General features: G+C 42.3%; 1 protein-coding gene across 6 annotated transcripts in view; it reads right to left on the bottom strand.

The window, feature by feature from the left end:
* Positions 1 to 23,071, bottom strand: part of BABAM2 (BRISC and BRCA1 A complex member 2) — a 416,111-nt gene that overhangs the window by 87,240 nt on the left and 305,800 nt on the right. For all 6 annotated transcript variants that reach the window (XM_060411985.1, XM_042245926.2, XM_042245927.1 and 3 more), the window contains 3 exons: positions 7,234 to 7,333; positions 2,978 to 3,048; positions 175 to 257 (listed from right to left, as the gene is read on the bottom strand). In XM_060411985.1, the coding sequence (XP_060267968.1) occupies positions 175 to 257; positions 2,978 to 3,048; positions 7,234 to 7,333 (254 nt within the window). The remainder of the gene's footprint in view (positions 1 to 174; positions 258 to 2,977; positions 3,049 to 7,233; positions 7,334 to 23,071) is intronic.

Here is a 23,071-nt window from a genome sequence, read left to right as displayed (position 1 = left end):
TCGTGTCCGACTCTTTGACCCCATGAATCGCAGCACACCAGGCCTCCCTGTCCATCACCAACTCAAGTAAAAGGAACCAAGTCAGGACACTAAAGGCTGTTATATTCATTATTACATGTGGTTTAGTGCATTCAGAAATGTATGTTGACATGCTAATAGCAAAAATATACTCACTGTGTACAAGGAAACAAAAATCTTTCCACATCAGCAACAGAGTGAGTTTTGTAAAGCCTTCTGCATCATATTCCACGACACCCCTAAGTAATAAAAACACACACAGACAAAAAAACCTTCATAAAAACAAAGTATCAAAGAGATGGAACCAAGTAAAGAATATGTTCATGAAGCAAGGTTACTGAATACGAGATACATTTAAGATAAGTGAGTGTTACCACAGGAAGGATGTGGGATTTGGAATGAAAGCATCTAGGTTTGAGTTACAGCTTCACTATCTATTACGACCTCTGGCAAATCACTTAGCCTTTGGAGCCTCAGTTTCCTTATCTGTAAAACAAATATAATCATATGTGCAAACTTCATCATGGAGCTGTGAAAAACAAGTAAGGCCACCCATAACATAGTTAGATGGTATCACTGACTCAGTGGACATGAGTTTGAGCAAACTCCAGGAGATGGTGAAGGACAGGGAAGCCTGGCATGCTACAGATCATGGGGTTGCAAAGAGTTGGACATGACTTAGTGAGAGAACAACAATAACAACCCACAAAATATTATGCAAATGTTAGTCACTAGTGATGAGCAAAAGGACAAATGAAGAAGTCAGGGCAGCAAAGACCCCAGGTCTATACAGTGATTGTCCAGTCTCACTTTTATTCAGGTACTGAATAGTCACAAGCAATGACAGTATTACTAAGTTCAGGATTATAGATGACTATCTTCCAAAGTACTTGGCATCCTTTCTCTCATGTCCCCTGATCTTCTCCACTGGGCTCAAGACAAAGTAGCATCGTTAGCAGGGTGGATGTGGGGTTCAGATGGGAGATGCACACCTCCTGTGTCAAAGGAGAACAGTCTCCGAACACAGAAGAGCCTAGACTGAATTCTCATGGGCTCCTCTCCCCCATTTCCCTCTGGAGCTGAGTGTACAGGGGGTGACACCACCATAATGTGCCAATATTAACCACACAGAGAGGACAAGGATAACTTTCTCTCTCATCCATACAAGGAGACCTTTGCTGTCCTTAGAAATGCCTTCCCCCTGGCTGAGTCAGGCTAAATAGACCATTAATACTGATGGCCTCCAGGTTCAAGTAGGAAGGAACAGTTGACCCCACTGTGAAGGTAAAGGAACTGAGGCACTGAAGGTTCAGTGATTGGCTCATTAAAGTCTGCCGACAAGTCAACAACTTTATTCATCAGTTTGTATTTCTTTTCTGGATATGTAATTTACTCAATATTACAACACTGATATCTGAACTTTTTAGATCCTGTACCCTATAAGCAAAAACAAGCACTGACAGACTCTTTCTCATTATGCATACAGTACAGTATATAGTAGTATTTGTACATGATTCTGTAGTTGTAGACAAGTACTATTATATGTGTAATAAAACACAGAAATGTACACACATAGAATGAGATTTAAAAACAATTGTTAACAAGTGTAAATGCAATTTTTCACCCTTTTCTTGAATACCACTGAAGTGAGGGGAGGCACATGCCCCTGAGGCACATGCACCCCTGCTTTGCAGGTCACTGGGCTAACATCTTCATTTTCAGTAACATACACAAAAAATAATCTTACTCAAAAATGAGAAGACTAAGAGAGTTAATATTTATGAAGTACTGTTCATAGCATAAGCACTTTCTCAAAATGCACATAAAGAAAGCTGAAAAATACCTTAAGTGTTAAGAGTCTCATGACTCATTAACAGTTATGCTGTTTAGATACTGTTACTCTATTTTGGCGATATGAGAAATTCCACAATGGATAACGAGAAAATTTCTTGAAATTGTCTTGAGGAGTCAGAAATTTTCTTTTAATTATGCCACATTTGTAAAATTATATCCTAACCTTATTCTTGATTTCATCTTCTCATTCCTTTTATCTTAATTTCTTCAGTTACTGATTTAAAATTTTAATATACACACCTTCTCTGGGACGAGGTGGGAGGTAATGAGAGCACTAAAATGCTTAGTGCTTAGACAGAGTGTGCTCCACCTTTTAAAGAGACTGTGAGGAAAATGCAACCACCCCCCACCACACCCCCCCCCCCGCCCCCCCGAGCTAAGCCCTAAGTGGGAGGTTGATAAGGGCTCCGCCACCATTAAGGAAACAGCTGCCGAGCAGCCAGCACGGGCCACGTGACGGAAAGGGCCAGAGCACAGGGTGGGTGGCCAGGAGACGCCCACCCTGGAACTGCAGCTACACACTGCCCCCTCCCTCGCAGGGCCTTCTTCCAGCACACTAATCCCAAGTGTGAGTCATGGCGCTGGTGTCTAAAGTCAGATATCCTTCCCAAATCTCTGCGGCCCTGTGGGGAGTGGGCGTCTTATCAGGAGACCTGAGTTCTGAGGAACAGGGTTCTTGCCCCAGCTCTCTCTGAGACTTCCACAGGTGACTGGACTGGTCAAGCTTTATAGGCTTTTCTTCACAGAATGTGCCAGGAATGCCCACCTGGCTCACCTCATGACCACTGTGAGATGACGGAGGTGGAAGTACTGTGCAGACTGTAAAGGGTGCAAGAAGAAGCAGGTATGACAACCACTTTTACTGCGGTGTTCGGGGCTAGTTATGCGGCTGCTCCAGGGAAGATATTTGACTCTATTTGACAAACAATGCTGAAAAAAATGTCTTTCTGGGAGCGTTAGTGTGAGCAACACACCAGAAGAACCAAAATAGCACTGAAAGGTATCATATGGAAGAACTAAGTGCTATTTTCTTCATTGAGCCCTCTCCTCAGGGTCACCAGGATGTGAGGGCATCACTGATTTACAGTCTTAATGAAGAACTTACGTGCCAAAGTGGCTGAGGAAGGCAGCAATATACTCTCTTCTTTTGTGATAGCCTTGAATCACATACTGCACCTGAAACACGAACCCACAGCTGAGTACAGTAGGGAATTATTAAATGCTTTATCATGTAAAATTTTCAAGATTCACAGAAGTAGAAAGAATAGTAAAATGAACACCCATATTCCCACACCTATCTTCAATAACAGTGAATATTTTGTCTAGTTGCTTTATCTAGCCATCTACCTATCTATCAACCTGTCAATCAATCTTGCTGAAATGTTTCAGAGGAAATTAGAGACATCATTACAGTGTGCCCCTGAACACTTCAGCATGCATCTCTGAAAAACAAGACAGTTTCCTACACAATCACAATACTGTTATCACACACAACAAAATTTAGTAATTCATTCTCTGAATTTATTTAGGACCCTGACAATTTTTCAAACTTCCCAACTGTCCCCAAAATACGTTTGAAAAAAAAGCAAGGATATAAACAGGGATCAGGCATTTACTCTAGAAAGTCTTTTACTATAGAATAATAGTACCTCCTGGGATGTGAGTGTGTGCCTAATACTGACTTTTCAGAGATTGAGCTAACTGTCTGCATTCTAGACTCTCCGATTGTCTTCTTCCTTTTTTATCTACCTTCTGTATTTCCTATGAATTAGAAGTTAGAGCTAAAGGTGATCCAGGTTAAACATTGTTGGCAAGAAAACTTCCTAGGTGATACTGAGTTTGATCACTGGTTAGGTTGACGTCAGCCAGACCACGGTACTTTAAGGGAATGGTTCCCTTTTGCCAGAGTGAGTAATCCAGGGATACACTCCTCGAAGCATGGGAAGATCAAGTTCCTTAATGGTTTTGGTATTTGTTGGAGATCCTTGTCTGAATCAATTACTTCAACTGAGGCCTGAAAAATGGTATGTTTGTATTTTCTCATTCTATCTCATTTAACAGCTGGCATTCTCCATAAAGAAGAATTTCCTCTCATCAAATGGGCCTCATTGGTTATCTTGAACTACAACTCCTATTGAAAAGGACAGTAATGCTCAAGTATTTCTTTTTAGGTTTGTAACATTCAGAATAAGGAGTGTTACAACAGGCGATTTTGCCTTTTTATATTTCCTTCTTAAGACCAAGTGACAGTTTCTATAAAAAAAATTGTGAACTCATTAAGCTAGGCATCTGAAAGTTAGTCATTTACCCATCAGTTTCTAACGCAAAAATACATTCCTTATAAAATGTCTTTATAATGGCTGAAAGAAACAGTGGGAGAAAAAGACCCCCCAAATAGTTTATATTGGCTGTAGCCACACTGAGTCTCCATGGATAACAAAAGCTCAGGATAAAGTGCTTGAAATAACCTTGACACAACTGGTACTGATAGCCATTTGTACCCTTTAAAAGTAAAACAATTCTATTTATATAATAGGGGTTTTATGTCAATTTACAAAAACAGTGCTTGCTTTGCAGGCTCAACGCAGGATCAGAAATGTTATTTTGGGGAAAGAAAAACAGATGATAAGTTTGCTTAAGTGGCTTTGTTTAAAAAGGGGATGAAAACAGTTCTGTATACTTGATTTTAAAAACAGAAAACCATTTTAACAGAAACCCACAACAAAACTGGCTATAAAGATAGATTCCAATGCAATTATGGAAATTCATTTGAAGAGATTGTTTCTAAAAGCAGCCCATACTGTCCTCGTTTGTAGCAGGCAGAAGAACATCAATTTTGAAAGACAAGTGAAATTAATGAAAGGGAACCAGATAAGAAAAACTGACTGATTCTTGTATTTCTGGGAAAATGGTATTATAATTTTTTTTGAGGAGAATGTATGACTAGAAATTAATCTCAATTGGAAAGCTTTAAAAAGGCTTTTCTTCTCAGTTCTGGAAGACCAAATTTGCATCTTTCTCTATAGTACTGGGACACAGATTTGAAGGCAGTGTAAAACCTACACTGTAAGTAAGAATGCTGTCCTCTGATCAGTTTTGTGCGAGGGCAGGGGCTGGGGGAATCTGGTCCAATGAACAGCAACCACTCCATGAGCGTTAAACGCCCTAGAATCTGTGCCAAGCCCACAGACTGCAGAGTTGCCAGATTTTAGCTCCTTTGACATTTAAAAAATAATACTGAAGACTTTGAAATATTATATTTCTAAAGCATTTTCTATATAGAGATGAGCTATCTTTTGAATGGAAGAGACAAAGAAAAGATTTATTTTCCAAGCCATTGTGAACAAGTCAACAGAAGCAAAGAAAATAGGATTTGGTGAATTAAGCAAACTAAGTCCATGTGGGAGAAGAAAGAAAGTCAGTATGGTCTGTGGACTAAAAGCTCCAGAGTTTAGCTAAATAAGCTGGCTGGACATTAATAAGTATAATCTATACTTGCAGAAATACCTGATAAGAACCAATAGAGTAAGCTCAGTTACTTGCCAGTGTAAAGGCCCATTAATGCAGCTAAGGGAAAGCTTTAGATAATCTGGCTATAATCTGGCTGCTGCTGCTGCTGCTAAGTCACTTCAGTCGTGTATGACTCTGTGGGACCCCAGAGACGGCAGCCCACCAGGCTCCCCCGTCCCTGGGATTCTCCAGGCAAGAACACTGGAGTGGGTTGCCATTTCCTTCTCCAATGCATGAAAGTGAAAAGTGAAAGTAAAGCCGCTCAGTAAGTGTCCGACTCTTTGTGACCCCATGGACTGCAGCCCACCAGGCTCCTCCACCCATGGGATTTTCCAGGGAAGAGTACTGGAGGGGGTTGCCATTGCCTTCTCCGTAAAATCTGGGTATAAGCCAGTCTGACCTGGAAACCCTGTCCCAACAAGCAGGACTCTGGCAAACTGTTCCTGGGCATGACAGGAAAGATCAGGAACCAAATATTAAAACGTGCTGTACAGAAAAGCAGAAAGAGATGAGAGCCACTCGACAGGATCACTGTGATATTAACTAGTGGCAAACATACACACACATACACACACACACAATAATTGGGAAATAAAAGAGTTGAAAATTTTTAAACCATAAGAAGAAGCAAAAACTTAGGGCAAAATGGAAATTCAAGAATGAGAAGATATACGTTTAAAAGATGAAGAACCTAGGCAGACACTTCTCCAGAGAAGACATACAGATGTCCAATGAACACATTAAAAAATGCTCAGCATCACTCATTGTTGGAGAAACGCAAATCAAAACTACAATAAGGTATCACCTCACACCGGTTAGAATGGCCACCATCAAAAAAATCCACAAATAAGAAATGCTGGAGAGGGTGTGGAGAAAAGAGAACCCTTTTTGAACTGTTGGTGGGAATGTAAATTGACACTGCCACCACGGAGAACAGTATGGAGATTCTTTTAAAAACTAGGAATAAAATTACCATATGATCCAGCATCCCCACTAATGGGCAGATACCCTGAGAAAACCATAATTGAAAAAGGCACGTGTACCCCAATGTTCACTGCAGCACTATTTACAATAGCCAAGACATGGAAGCAACCTAGATGTCCATCGACAGGTGAACAGATAAATAAGTTGTGGTATACATATACAATGGAATATTACTCAGCCATAGAAAGGAGCCAGTTTGAGTCAGTTCTAGTAAAGTAGAAGAACCTAGAGCCTGTTTGTAAACTTACAGTAAAGTTAAGTCAGAAAAACAAGTATCACATATTAATGCATATTAATGCATATATATGAAATCAAGAAAAATGGTACTGATGCACCTATTTGCAGGGCAGGAATAGAGACACAGACATAGAAAACAGACTTGTGGACACAGTGAGAGGAGAAGGGGGACAAACTGAGAGAGCAGCATTGAAACATATGCATTACCACATATAAAACAGACAGCTAGTGGGAAAGCGCTGTATAACACAGGTAGCTTAACCCAGTGCCTATGACAGCCCAGAGGAGTGAGTTAGTGGGGCAGGTGGGAGGGAGGTTCTTGAGGGAGGCGGCATACATATACTTATGGCTGATTCAAGTTTCTGTCTGGTAGAAAACAACACATTGTAAAGCAATTATCCTCCAATTTTAAAGAAGATGAAGGTAAGACTGGAACAGGGGGGTCAGAATACTTAGAAACGGAAGGAGGGCAAACAAAGTGGGAGAGAAACTGATGAAATCTATTCACAGCAGGAAAGGCCATGTCAGATGGAGGTTGAAACTAAGATAGGGTGGAGAGGATGGTGTCTGCACCATGATGCTGGAGCAAAGAGCCTTACAAGGCTAGGGAGGCAGGGGACTTGCTTTTACCTTGTTGGTGAGCAGGTGGCACACTTGGGGAACATAATCAATGAGACAGCCTCCTCCTGGAAAAGCTGGGATGTGAAGAGCCGAGGAGCCGCCAAGTGCACTGAAAGGACAAGAGTACAGTGGATACTTCTCTTAGGGCTCAAGCAACTTACGTGACATTCCCAACACACTTGGTTTCTCTTGTCCAAGTCTGCCCACCAACTGCCTGAATCAGTGACTGTGAAACTAGGTGCTTCACTTTATGATTCCATTTTTATATTTTAATCCATTTTATTACAGCAGCATGTTCACATTACACATAACTAACAACTAACGATTAATGACAACTCATGATCCTATCACAAAAGTACAGATAAGCAAATTTTGATTGGCATAGGTAAATGTCTTACCAACACGAATGGGCTGTATCTGTTACTGAAACACAGACTTTTATACTCTTGATTATGCCCAATTCATAACTGAGTCAAGCAAAGATAAGTTGTTCATTAAATGCTGAACTGATGTGCTGGTGTTATAGAGAACCAAAGGGACTAGTTCTGCAGCTCACTGGCTTGGCAGCCTTGAGCAGCCTCTTTGGACTTCAGTTTTCTCATTCTTGTGGGTGAAGTGAGTGAAAGTCACTCAGTCGTGTCTGACTCTTTTGCAAGCCCATGGACCTGCCAGGCTCCTCTGTCCATGGGGTTTTCCAGACAAGAATACTGGAGTGGGTTGCCATTTCCTTCTCCAGGGGATCCAACCCAGGGATCAAACTCAAGTCTCCTGCATTATAGGTGGATTCTTTACCACTGAGCCATATGAAGTAGGTGGTCGAGAGAAGGAGAGGCAGTCACCCTGGCGGTTAGGCAGCCCAGGTAGGTTTTGTAAATGAGTGCAGAGAAGCAGGTAGGGACTGGAGACTTTGCACACAGAGGGAAGGGCTCCCATTGCTCAGCCTCAGCTGGTTTCTAATATGTAGGAACACACGCCTGGTCTTATCAGATCCTAATTTTTCAACTGAAGCCAGAAATCCAGATGATTTAAGCTCTCAATTTTTAAATGGAGTTAAGCATTTTCTGAAAATGCTTAACTGGAGTCTGTGGGCCAATATGGGTAGAAAGTATGCAATTAATCACAGTCAACACTGATGTTCGATTCATCTGAACAAGAAGGAATAGTAAAAAATCATCAGTCCGAGCACTAAGACACACTGCTGAGATCTAGAAAAAGTTTCCAGAACTTTCCTGGAGATTCTCTTTTCAGTTTAAATTAACTGGCATAGAATTATTAAGAAAATTGTTCAGAACCTTATAGCATGCATTTTGTATATCATTCTTAATCGTGATTTCATCTTTCGTCCTGCTCTTCTTTGGTCCTAATTTGTTTTTCTTACTTGAATTTTATTTTAATGTGTATATTTCTATGACCCCCTTAAACCATTTCTTTAAGACAAACAGGATATAAAAAGACCCCTCAATCCCTTAATGCTGTGATTATTCATTACCCAAGACCCTACAGTAATGAGATTATAAATGGAAAGAAAACATTTCACAACAGTCTGGAAAATCATTCTCAAATAGTTTAGAGCAGAGACCTCAGTCTAGAGTCTGTGGTCTTCCCTGGTGGCTCGGCGGTAAAGAGCCACTGTCTGCAGTGCAGGAGATGTGCATTCGATACCTGGGTCAGGAAGGACCCTGGAGGAGGAATGGCAACCCACTCCAGCATTCTTGGCTGGAAAATCCCAAGGACAGAGGAGTTTGGCGGGCTACCATCCTCGGGGTCATAAAGAGTCAGACATGACTGAAGCGACCGAGCGCACGCACACAGAGTTTGTGGTACACGGAATAACACCTGTAACTAGCCAAAGGACTTCAGGACCAGTCTGTCACTCTGTTGACTACAGATTTCTGAAATTAATTTTTTTAAGTAAAAATGAATATTATGGTTATTTATAGGAAGGAAAAATCACAAGAAACAAAATTTCAGGTGATGCGAGTAACTCAATACAGAGTAGAAACATTCGCTGTTGACTTACCCTACTCAGAAGATAAGTAAAACGCACAACTCTGAAAACTGAGGAGATTCTGAGACAGTGTTTGACTAAGTATGACATTAATGAATCGCACACACCCTGTAACTGCACAGAATTAGCAAGAACATCATTTCCATTTGCTACTCTCAGAGTAGACACTAGATGAGATTTAGCCTCAACTCTGAAGAAAGCTGGGAAAATTCCTGTGACTTTCTGTGAACTAGAGGAAGGCTTTCTGTTTCCTCTTATGTGCGTAAAAGTACACAGAGCGTGTGCATCTCACTCTAAGGGTCTAATGGTTCCATTAGGATGGAAAACTGATTAAGAAGAAAATTTTAAATTATGAGAACAATAAATCTATAGCCTGTGGTTTATGGTGAAATATCTGCATAACAGAATACTAAGATCCAGGCTTCTCATAGGTTACTTGGAGAAAAAGTCTTTAGCAAAATAAACCACCTCCCTAGCCCCCAAATGATTCGGACAGTTCCCTGGAATTGATAGCAATGGACTTCGATCTGTATAAAATACTACAGAATATGTTTTAAATCATTCACGAAATTGAATACAACGAGTAAAAACAGTGTGTGAAAAATCAACTTGAATTTCTCTCTCTGCTTCTGAGATACAGCCACTAAACAAAAATCACCTTTAGTAACAGAAAGAAGCAGAGGTCTGGAGAAACCCAAAGGCCGGCTGCTCTGCTGCCAGGGCCATCTCTCTGCACCCTGCTTCTCTGATTATCAAGAACTAACTCTGGTTGCTAGGTGCTTTTCCATTATCTAATTGAACCCTCTCTACAACTCAGTGAGGTAGAAATCATCACTGTGATTTTACAAGTGAAGAAATTGAGGCTTAGAGAGCAGAAGAAACTTCCCTGCAGTCACACAACCAGGAAATGGTACAGCTGGGATCTGAATTCAGGGAAGCCTGTTGCTAGTGTCCAGGCTGCTGTGACTGCTGAATTATGCACCTCCCTGGGGAGGGGGTGTGTGTGCTAAGTCACTTCAGTCATGTCTGACTCTTTGCCACCCCATGAACTGTAGCCTGCCAGGCTACTCTGTCCATGGGATTTCCTAGGCAAGAATACTTGAGTGGGTTGCCATGCCCTCCTCCAGCGGATCTTTCAGACCTAAGGATCAAACCCACGTCTCTTACATCTTCTGCACTGGCAGGTGGGCGGAGTATAATCTTGAAAGGGTTGCAAGGATGGAAAGACACACTGGGGATGACTACCAGTGAGCAGGGGCAGGATTTCAATGAGGTTAAAGGGCTTCTAGAAGCACTCAGGCTACCACAGAAGCACAGTGCTGCACACAGCTCATCTCCCTTCGCAACTTTCCACATGGCAGCAGGGCAAGCGTTCCTCCTGATTTTGTTCACACCCAGATGGTCAAACAGCCAGGTTCACTGCATCTCAGATGTGATGGACCAACCACTCGGTCATGTTCAATTGTGAAAGACTCAGCTGTGCAGGGGAAGGAAGCCTTAATGTGTGAAGCACTTCAGATACTACAAAGGATAGTTTTAAATGAGAGTTGATTTCTTAAAGGAAACTCGCTGCACTCTTTATTTAACTCAGTAGTTTTTCAGCCTGTGAGAGTTCTGAACCTGACTTCCAGCAATGCATGCTGATAAGTGCTGCTGATTCATGTATAAATATCCGCCTCATGGGTAAATATTTAACAGGCTTGCTATAGCCTGAATGCTGCCCTGATCGTGCTGAATAAACAAAGTCAAGTGCCATGAAATAAAAGAGCTATTATGTTTTCAAAGGGTGCAAGATGGAGGAGGTAAGGTCTTGTGATCTCAAAGCCTTTAATATTCATGAATCAAAAAATACCGTGCTGAGCGTGTACAAGAGAAAACTCCCTCTCTGCAGGCATGCCCAGCCTCACTCAGCTCTTCTCAGGAATGCAGGGCTGGCTGGCGAGAAGCCGGGCCTCGCTAACCTACTCCATGGCTGAGTAGGGGCTAGGGACGGGGTGACGGGGAGATGAAAGGGACCACTGGGGCTGTTGACTCTTCTGATCTCTGGAGCGGTTCAGGGAGAAAGCTGGGTTAAAAGATGGAGAAACTAAATTGGTGTGGCAGGGTCTCAGGCTGAACTTGAGAGGAGAGGGTGAAAAGGGCTGCTTTGATGAGAAAGCACCTTCTATCTCCTTATGGGCTGCAATGAAACATGAAACTAGCTGATAATTCATAGAACTGAAACTGAGTCCATGGATAGAAATGACAAGGACAAGGCCAGAGCTGGAGAAACCTTTCCAGTGGTGGAGGTAAACAGACCCAAAGGTGGCCAGAAAAACAATTCCAAGTCTGTCCTCCTTGGGTTTTAAAAGTCAAATATAAGAACTGTCTATGTACTAATATTATTGTTTCCATGCAAATACAGCTAACTGAGCCTCTGTGGACCTTGCTCTGTCTGCAAATATTCAAAGCATCTCTAATACTGAAGACTTGACTTGGCTACAGTCAATAGCATAAGGAAATATTATGGGGCATTCTGCCATGGAAAAAGGCAGGCAATCAGCCTGTCTGCAAGCTTGACTTGGGACAATGGGTTTTTAACCCATTATGAAATAGTAACTCCCCTCTGTTCCTGTGGGGCCTTACCTTTGGGCCAAATAAAAATGAAGAAAACGTGATATAGCAGCAGAGAAAACCAGAAGGGCCACCGACTTTCAACTGCAGTTCTTGCTTCTACCAAGTCTGCTCTCTCTGGTCCTTCTCCACTTTCCCCTGAGTACAGTGGGGATACTACTACTCTCAAAAAGATCCATCTCTCTCAAGGGTTAAAGTAAAAATCAGAGTTACACTAATATGAAAATGATATGTTCCCTTGGTATCTCTAATTTTCTTGAAGAGATCTCTAGTCTTCCCCATTCTGTTGTTTTCCTCTATTTCTTTGCATTGATAGCTGAGGAAGGCTTTCTTATTTCTCCTTGCCATTCTTTGGAACTCTGCATTCAGATGCTTTTATCTTTCCTTTTCTCCCTTGCTTTTTGCTTCTATTCCTTTCACAGCTATGAAAAGGTAGCAAGAACACACAGAAGAACTGTACAAAAAAGATCTTCACGACCAAGATAATCACGATGGTGTGATCACTCACCTAGAGCCAGACATCCTGGAATGTGAAGTCAAGTGGGCCTTAGAAAGCATCACTATGAACAAAGCTAGTGGAGGTGATGGAGTTCCTTGAGCTATTTCAAACCCTGAAAAGTGATGCTATGAAAGTGCTGCACTCACTATGCCAGCAAATTTGGAAAACTCAGCAGTGGCCACAGGACTGGAAAAGGTCCATTTTCATTCCAATCCCAAAGAAAGGCAATGCCAAAGAATGCTCAAACTACTGCACAATTGCACTCACCTCACATGTTAGTAAAGTAATGCTCAAAATCCTGCAAGCCAGGCTTCAGCAATACGTGAACCGTAAACTTCCGATTGTTCAAGTTAGTTTTAGAAAAGGCAGAGGAACCAGAGATCAAATTGCCAATATCCTCTGGATCATCAAAAAAGCAAGAGAGTTCCAGAAAAACATCTATTTCTGCTTTATTGACTAAGCCAAAGCCTTTGACTGTGTGGATCAAAATAAACTGTGGAAAATTCTCAAAGAGATGGGAATACAGACCACCTGACCTGCCTCTTAAGAAACCTATATGCAGGTCAGGAAGCAACAGTTAGAACTGGACATGGAACAACAGACTGGTTCCAAATAGGAAAAGGAGTATGTCAAGGCTGTATATTGTCACTCTGCTTATTTAACTTATATGCAGAGTACATCACGAGAAATGCTGGGCTGGAAGAAGCACAAGCTGGAATCAAGATTGCCGGGAGAAATATCAATAACCTCAGATATGCAGATGACACCACCCTTATGGCAGAAAGTGAAGAGGAACTAAAAAGCCTCTTGATGAAAGTGAAAGAGGAGAGTGAAAAAGTTGGCTTAAAGCTCAACATTCAGAAAACGAAGATCAGAGCATCTGGTCCCACCACTTCATGGGAAATAGATGGGGAAACAGTAGAAACAGTGTCAGACTTTATTATTTTGGGCTCCAAAATCACTGTAGATGGTGACTGCAGCCATGAAATTAAAAGATGCTTACTCCTTGGAAGAAAAGTTATGACCAACCTAGATAGCATATTCAAAAGCAGAGATATTACTTTGCCAACAAAGGTCCATCTAGTCAAGGCTGTGGTTTTTCCACTGGTCATGTATGGATGTGAGAGTTGGACTGTGAAGAAGGCTGAGAGCCAAAGAATTGATGCTTTTGAACTGTGGTGTTGGAGAAGACTCTTGAGAGTCCCTTGGACTGCAAGGAGATCCAACCAGTCCATTCTAAAGGAGATCAGTCCTAGCTGTTCTTTGGAAGGAAAGATACTAAAGCTGAAACTCCAATCCTTTGGCCACCTCATGCGAAGAGTTGACTCACTGGAAAAGACCCTGATGCTGGGAGGGATTGGGGGCAGGAGGAGAAGGAGACAACAGAGGATGAGATGGCTGGATGGCATCACCGACTCGATGGACATGAGTTTGGGTGAACTCCGGGAGTTGGTGATGGACAGGGAGGCCTGGCGTGCTGCAATTCATGGTGTCGCAAGGAGTCGGACACGACTGAGTGACTGAACTGAACTGAACTGAACTGAATATGAAAAGAGCACCACACACTCCAAGAGAGATGTTATTCTAGAATGCCTCTTGTGTGAGTGTTTCACGTCCAGGGTTACATCAAGTCACGGTCAGAGATGCGTGAAGTGGTCTTGGTGTTTCGTTTTTGCCTTTGAACCGGGTTCCGAGGGACAGGAAGTTGACCTGGTTGCCTCCTCCATAGTAGGGTTCAGGGGAGTGTGAGAGTGAAGCATGAAAATGGAGAACTTCAAGGATGACAGAAGGACACCAGCCACCACTGGCCCCCAAGTTAAGAGAAATTCTAAAGAAAGGTGAGCCTTCAATTCAGTCCAATAAACATGAACTATATGCCTAAATCTGTATCTGGACTTGAGTTTTCCATTCTGCATACAAGACTCGGGCACCACTGTTAACTCCTTTCAAGGTAGAGAAATGCCAGGGACCTCAAGAATCTAGGGCACTCTATAATGAGAGAGTATGTTTCCTGGCAGCATGCCAGGAAAGCCATTACGATAAAACAAAAGTCACTGTTATTTATTGAGTATCCACTTTTGCCAGGCACTCTACTAAATGCTTCATTAGCTCGAAACCGCCCAAGAATTCTGCCAGGTAGATCTAATTAGCCCAACTTACAGATCAGAAAACTGAGATTCTAGGAGTCTAAGTATCTTGTCCAAGATTATGCAGCAAGTAAGTTGCAGGGTTTGAATCCAAGTCTCTCTGGTTCCAGAGCCTGTGCCCTTTTTCTTTAGAAACTTTTTCATAAGAAGGATGGTGTGGAATTTCTAAAAGTCTCATCTCTAGTAATCCCTACCTATATACTGAAACAGTAGCAGAAGTGGCTGAAATTATCCTCAGAAAACCTTCATCCATGAAATTCATCACCTTGTTATCCCACTTTTTCTTAAGATATCATGTCACAAGACATTAACTGGGTAGGATAAAGAAAAATCATATGTAGTTTCCAAAAGTACAAATACTACACTAAGCGAAGAGTCTGGGTTTTGTTGTTGTTGTTTTCCTAACTGGATTTTCTTTTTCTTAGTAAAGCATTTTCTATAGCTGTTGCTAGCCACTGTCTCATTTTATAGATTCAGCTTTGAGCCCTTACTTAAGAGCCTCTCCACCCCTCAGTTAAACAAAATCAAAGTGTAATTCAAAATACTGAAAATCTCAACGACTATAACAGGGGAATAAAATAGTATAATAGGAAAATAAAATAAAAGATCAGAATGACAAGTTAAGTTTATAAGTAGGAGAAAATTGGGGAGTCACACTGGATGAGACCTTCACTGAGACATGGCTGTGGGCCTGGCTGTGTTCCATTTGTGCACCTGGTCAGAAAGTTCCACTAAACGTACCTCATGGCATAAAATCAGATCTTATTATTCCATTTGTTGTTTCCCATTTCTAGAGGGACATATAAAAATGGAAATGTTCTGAGATGGAGTGAGTAGGATTAAACACTCAGAAAACGTTCCTATTTGGAGCAAAGTCTAAAGAAGTTGAAATGCTGAGTTAAATTACCTAGAAGGTTATGGAGTTATTAAATAGAGTAATTTTAAAAGGTGTAGGCATACTATAATGATCAAACTGGAATAATCAGGTAGTCTTTGCTACACGTGGGTTCGATCCCTGGGTTGGGAAGATTCCCTGGAGGAGGGCATGGCAACCCACTCCAGTATTCTTGCCTGGAGAATCCCCATTTACAGAGGAGCCTGACGGGCTACAGTCCATGGGGTCACAAAGAGTCAGACATGACTGAGCGAAAAAGCACATCCACATTCTTTGCTTAGTTGCAGTATAAAAGAAGAGAATTTAACAGGCAATATGGGGGATTTAGTTGGTAAAATGAATTCTCCACAGAATGGAGTGGTGAATAACCATTCCATTTATGAAGTTTTATGTGTAATATTAGGCACTATACTGAGTGCTTTACATGAATGATATCATTTCTTCTTCATATCAATCTACAAGACAGGTATTGTCCCATTTTACGGATGAGAAGGCTAGAGCTTAGAGAAGCCACATAACGCTCCTTGAAGTCACACAGGTGGTAAATGGCACTGTGTGTGTGCTAAGTTGCTTCAGTTTTGTCTGACTCCTTGGGACCCCAGGGACTGTAGCTCGCCAGGCTCCTCTCCTCTGTCCATGGAATTTTCTAGGCAAGAACACTGGTGAGGGTGGCCAGCTTGGCATCTAAATCTAGTCTTTCTGACTTCAGTCTACCACTCTCAGGTCTTCACTGATCACTGCTGTGACTACTGAATCCTGATCTGCAGGCCTGACATCTGGTTCCATGTGTGCCAGGTCCATCAGGTTCCTTCCAGCCTGGGTGTCTTCAGGCAGATGCCTGGGCTGACTGACCTAAGCCAGTGCCAGGAACACTCCTTAAACTTACGTAGGTACCTGAAGTTGAAGTGGTTAGGGACGTTTTCACCCTAGGCAAATGAACTGTTAGAAACTCTGAGGGCCAGAAGACTTGATGGGTACTTTCCAGGAGAAAGGAGGGGAAATGCAAGCAAGGAAACTTTATACTTCAAGAAATACAAAAGATGAGAATATTTTAATTGCAAACAGAGTCTGTCTAATGACATGAACACTAACCAAGTTTTTGTTCAGAAATGTGTTTAAGTTTGTTAACATCTCAGAAAAGCCTTTAAGGGACAATCTTAACAGATGTCCACCATCAGGATTTTGTTAGCATGTGGAAAAGCATTTAAAGTAAGCCCTGGAAAACAACAATGAACTTAGCAGATGTTCTATTAAGATCTGGTATGAACTACTTATAATGATGCCTGGCCACGCAAGACATGAACAGGCGGAGGGAAGGAAAAGCTTTTTTCCCTCTTATTGCATGTTGATCCCTGGCCTGTTACCTGCAGTATGATTCTAACACAATTTCTCAAACACTAGTCATTAGGAATGAGTGAATTTGTTATTTACAACTTTGAGACTCCAATGAATGACTTTACTGCTCTGCTACTACACAGGTAGAGGCTGTTGTTCCTATGAATTACTTTTGAAACATACTTACCAAGAAAAATCAATACATATCAAATATATCAAATCATTACATTGTACACTGTAAATATCTCACATTTTAACTTGTCAATTATACTTCAATAAAGCTGGGAAAAAAATCAATGCATATAATAGTTACCCTAGACTAAATTCACAAGTATTTTTTATAACTCCCTCCTCCTCATTGTACACAGGTTTTAATCATGGACAAAAGAAGAGAAAAAAACTGCCATCTGTCTGACCAGGGTAGAGAAATGTAGCCACTTGATTCCTGTTTGTCAGTATTCACTGAAGGTTCAGGCTTATGAATGGGTCTCCCTGGTGCTTCAGATGGTAAAGAATCCACCTGCAATGCAGGAGACACAGGTTGGGCCCCTGGTTTGGGAAGATTCGCCTGGAGGAGGAAATGGCAACCCACTCCAGTATTCTTGCCTATGAATCCCCATGGTCAGAGGAGCCTGGTGGGCTACAGCCCAAAGGGGTGCAAAGAGTTGGACATGACGGAGCAACTAAGCACACACACCATAGGCCTATAAACAGCATAAATGACTTCCCACATACAGCACTGGTCTCTGTGTTCCAAGAGCTAACATGTAGGGAGCTGGAGCCTGGCTTTTACACACCAAGATTGAAAGGATACCAGGAGATGCAGTTAGCCAGGGTACCAGTAGATAGCACTTAATAATTTGTTTCCAAAGTGCTCCTCATTTGGGCTTTTACAACAGCCTTACAATAATAGGTGGGGCTTCCCAGGTGGCATCAGTGGAAAAGAACCAGCCTGCCAATGTAGGAGACATAAGAGATGCAGATTCAATCCCTGGGTCGGGAAGATCCCCTGGAGTAGGTATATGGCAACCTGCTCTAGTATTCACGCCTGGAAAATTCCATGAACAGAGGAGTTTGGTGGGCTACAGTCCATGGGATTGCAAAAGAGTTGGACACGACTGATTGAGCACTACAGAGTAGGTTCAGTTCAGTTCAGTTCAGTCGCTCAGTCATGTCCGACTCTGCGACCCCATGAATCACAGCACGCCAGGCCTCCCTGTCCATCACCAACTCCCGGAGTTCACCCAAACTCATGTCCATCGAGTCGGTGATGCCATCCAGCCATCTCATCCTCTATCATTCCCTTCTCCTCCTGCCCCCAATCCCTCCCAGCATCAGGGTCTTTTCCAATGAGTCAACTCTTTGCATGAGGTGGCCAAAGTACTGGAGTTTCAGCTTCAGCATCAGTCCTTCCAAAGAACACACAGGGCTGATCTCCTTTAGGATGGACTGGTTGGATCTCCTTGCAGTCCAAGGGACTCTCTAGAGTCTTCTCCAACATCACAGTTCAAAAGCATCAATTCTTTGGTGCTCAGTTTTCTTCACGGTCCAACTCTCACATCCATACATGACCACTGGAAAAACCACAGCCTTGACTAGACGGACCTTTGTTGGCAAAGTAATGTCTCTGCTTTTCAATATGCTATCTAGGCTGGTCATAACTTTCCTTCCAAGGAGTAAGCGACTTTTAATTTCATGGCTGCAGTCACCATCTGCAGTGATTTTGGAGCCCAAAAAAATAAAGTCTGACACTGTTTCTACTGTTTCCCCATCTATTTCCCATGAAGTGATGGGACCAGATGCCATGATCTTCGTTTTCTGAATGTTGAGCTTTAAGCCAACTTTTTCACTCTCCTCTTTCACTTTCATCAAGAGGCTTTTTTTAGCTCCTCTTCACTTTCTGCCATAAGGGTGGTGTCATCTGCATATCTGAGGTGATTGATACTTCTCCCGGCAATCTTGATTCCAGCTTGTGCTTCTTCCAGCCCAGCATTTCTCGTGATGTACTCTGCATATAAGTTAAATAAGCAGAGTGACAATATACAGCCTTGACATACTCCTTTTCCTATTTGGAACCAGTCTGTTGTTCCATGTCCAGTTCTAACTGTTGCTTCCTGACCTGCATATAGGTTTCTTAAGAGGCAGGTCAGGTGGTCTGTATTCCCATCTCTTTGAGAATTTTCCACAGTTTATTTTGATCCACACAGTCAAAGGCTTTGGCATAGTAGGTAAAGCAGAAATAGATGTTTTTCTGGAGCCCTCTTGCTTTTTTGATGATCCAGCGGATATTGGCAATTTGATCTCTGGTTCCTCTGTCTTTTCTAACATAAGCTTGAACAATTGGAAGTTCACGGTTCACGTATTGCTGAAGCCTGGCGTGCAGAATTTTGAGCATTACTTTACTAACATGTGAGGTGAGTGCAACTGTCCAGTAGTTTGAGCATTCTTTGGCATTGCCTTTCTTTGGGATTGGAATGAAAATGGACCTTTTCCAGTCCTGTGGCCACTGCTGAGTTTTCCAAATTTGCTGGCATATTGAGTGCAGCACTTTCACAGCATCACCTTTCAGGATCTGAAATAGCTCAACTGGAATTCCTTCACCTCCACTAGCTTTGTTCATAGTGATGCTTTCTAAGGCCCACTTGACTTCACATTCCAGGATGTCTGGCTCTAGGTGAGTGATCACACCATCGTGATTATCTTGGTCATGAAGATCTTTTTCGTACAGTTCTTCTGTGTATTCTTGCCACCTCTTCTTAATATCTTCTGCTTCTGTTAGGTCCATACCATTTCTGTCCTTTATTGAGCCCATCTTTGCATGAAATGTTCCCTTGGTATCTCTAATTTTCTTGAAGAGATCTCTAGTCTTTCCCATTCTGTTGTTTTCCTCTATTTCTTTGCATTGATCACTGAAGAAGGCTTTCTTATCTCTCCTTGCTATTCTTTGGAACCCTGCATTCAGATGCTTATATCTTTCCTTTTTTCCTTTGCTTTGTAACAAGTGTTAACTCACTGTAGAGATGATAAGACAGAGGCTTGAGGTGGATAATTTGTCCAGGTTTAAGGCTGGCAATAATCAAAGTGGGTTTGGAATCTTTCCTCTGCACTCTTTTCATGATTGCATAAGAATGATCTAAGGAGCCTATTAATAACTCAGACACCCAAGGCCCATCTACAGAGACGGTGAGTGATTAGGCTGACCTGGTTCCCAGTGGATCAGGTGCAGGTTGTCCTCACACCCTGCCCTGTACCTCCTGAGGATGCACAACAGGGATGAGGATGGGAAGGCGTGTGGCAAAAGCAAATTTGCCTTCCATCCCCAAGGCATGAGGTCACTGACTATTTGAAAGGCAGTGTGGACAAGAGGAGAACAACACACAGATGTGCTCTTAAGGACTCAAAGTCTAGAATGGGAGAGTAGACATTTATGGAAACAACTAGAAAAAGGTGATTACAGTTAAGTGTGTACATGGGCAAAACGAAGTCCAGTCACGTGCAGGTAACCAAAAGGCAAAGCAAAGAGTTGTCAAATCAAGACTTCAGCTGGAAGGAAGGAGGAAACAGATTCTACACAACAAGGTAAGGCACGTGATCAAAGGCTAGGAGCTCTACGGACAGCAGGCTGTGGGGCCTGGACCACACCAAGCAGTTTTTTTCCCCAATGAGAAAAGCCTGTTTCATTCTTCAGGCTGTCTGGGATATCTACTGATTAAAGGGCATCTGCCCAGAGAGGGGAAAAGAAGCTCTGATGTCCATCCTGAGGCATGCCAATGGTGAACTGGATGGGAAAGAAAATTCAAGGTTAAAAAAGAAGTTCTGCGTAGTTTTAGAGTGAGAAATGTCCTGAAGAGAAGGAAGAGTCTGGGGTTTGAGTCTGAATCTCAGCCAGCTTCACTGCTTAACATAGCTCTTTTATACCCACAACTTCTAAATTTATACCCTTGCTAGACCTTCACTGAACTCAGGACTCACAGAGCCAACTGCCTACTCATCACCTCTTCTTGGGTGTATAAAATGTAGCTCAAACCTAACCTGCCCTTCAGCAAACTCTGCCTGCAAAACCTACTGCTCCTGCTCTCCCATTTCAGCCCAAGTCAGCTCTAACTGATCGGCTCCTTAGACTCAGTCCAATCTAGAATAGCTTCTCGTCTGGATTCTCGCCTCCAGGGATATGCAAGGGTTGTTCCACCTCAGCACACTTGGCTCAGTTCTTCCACTGTCCCCTCTGCCTTGCAGTTCTCTTCCCAGCTGCGGGGCTTCCTCACCTGTTTCAGGTTTTACTCAAACACCGCCTTCTCAGTAAAGCTTCCTCAACAACCTATTTAAAACAATCCACCTCCTTTTCCAGTAACCCCTCTTCTTTGTTTTACTTTGTTTATGGCACAGAGCTCCATAAAACACTTTTGCATATTGTATTTGTTTACCATCTTCTCCCATTACCCTTCACTAGAATGTAAACTTCTCCAGAATGGGAATTATTTGTTTTGTTTACTGCTAAGACACCAGAAATAAGAATAAGGCCACGTCCATTGTATGCACTCAATAAATATTTGTGGCATTAAGGTTGAAAGAATAAAGAAAGATAAGAGTTTAATTTCTAAAATGGACATGAGAAGTCTATAAATGTATCTATCTTTTCTGAAACAGTGTGAAAAAGAAGGTTTTAAGGGTCGAGGACAGGGATTGGCAAACTTTCTCAGCAATGGGACAGGTAGTAAATATCACTGGCCTTGCAGCCCTAAGATTTCTGTTGGAACTATTCAAGTCTGATGCTGTAGCAGGAAGAGAGTCAGACGAAATATGTAAATAAGGGTGCATGGCTGTGTTTCCATAAAATTTTATTTATGGATGCTGAAATGTGAATTTCACATAGTTTTTACAAGTTACAAAATACTATTCTTTACATGTTTTTCTCATCATTAAAAAAAATGTACAAATCATTTGGAGCTCCCGGGCCATACAAAACAGGGTGCAGGCCAGATACGGCCAGGGCCGCTGTAGTTTCTGCTGACTCCTGAACTAGGATTAAAGGATCACTTGACAGTTCTACGGATGCTGAAGCTGAGGAAAATATCCAGGAAGAAATACAGGCCAAAAGACCTAGATTAGATCAGCCAAAATGAAAAGCAGATCCTTTGGTCAAACCTCTCAGAGACTATACTCGATCAGCAGGTAAACCACAAGCATTTTCAGAAACTATATTCAATCAGCAGGTAAACCACAAGCATTAGCCTTTTTCAGGCAAGGGTGAGGTGAACATTAGGCAACTCGTGGACTGTGGGAGTTCTCATAATGATATTGGATTAGAACTGCAAGAGAGAGCTATTTATATGATCTCAAATGACGCTTGAGGCATATTCTGGTGCTTTTACTTCTATGCTAGGTGAAAAAGCTGCCTACAAAAGCCTTCCTCCCACCCGAAATACTAGCTGTTCGTTGGTGACTGATCCTCAGAAATATTAAGATGAATCATAGATGCTCTTTTCACAGTGCAAAGAAAGATAATTTTAAAACCCAGAAAATGTCACTTTGGGAAGTCACAAACCACACAACAGAAGAGCTGCCCAGCCCGAAAACCGTAAATAAATAAAATTCTGATTCTGCACGGAAGCTTCTTCCTCATCTAGATTCCAATATTGTCCGAGGATTGGCCTCTGAGGGTGGCTGGTGTTAAAACGTGTTGATTCCCATAATCTGCTGATGGGAGGCAACCTCTGGTCCCCACCCCTCTTCCCCGGGGCCCTCCCAGGTTAACCCCAGTTCTTGGTAACGCAGGCACAGCATGCTCAGCCTTGACTTTCTCAAGCTGATTCTTCTCACCTGCAGGCAGCTTTCGGCCACCCCGTCTACTGCGCCCGCCTGGGTTGGCCTGAAAGGCGCCAGCTAACAGTGTCTCAGCCTTTCCCTGAGCATGGGGAAAGGACTCCTGTGTTTCTTTCTGCTTCCTGCTTGGAGAGACAGGTATTTCTGTCTTTGATCCCTAAGCTCTGTTTTCTTTCTCCTGTTACTAAATGGTTCACTCCCTATCTCCCCTGCCCCCTGCCATCCCACCCTTTTTGCAGCTTCATCATTTTTCCCATATTGCACCGTTTGGCACAGGAGAAGGAGGGAACCACATCAAATAAAGGAATGCAACCACAAAAGCTGCCTTGAGAAGCAAGGCCCCAGAATCTTTTTTTCTTTCTCTCTCTCTCTCTTTTTTTTTTTTTTTTTTGCGCCAGTTTACCGTTTTTGGACTTGTTCTCCCATAATCAAATCCTCCCTGTCATGTTAACAATGTGGTGGTGTGTCAATACATTGGAATTCTGCTTCAATCAGCGATCTGGAGCTTAATAGGAAAATGAAGCAAC

Source organism: Ovis aries, chromosome 3 (assembly GCF_016772045.2).
Source record: "Ovis aries strain OAR_USU_Benz2616 breed Rambouillet chromosome 3, ARS-UI_Ramb_v3.0, whole genome shotgun sequence".
In the NCBI taxonomy this organism is placed as follows: Eukaryota; Metazoa; Chordata; class Mammalia; order Artiodactyla; family Bovidae; genus Ovis; species Ovis aries.
This window is presented reverse-complemented; position numbering and strand designations above follow the sequence as displayed.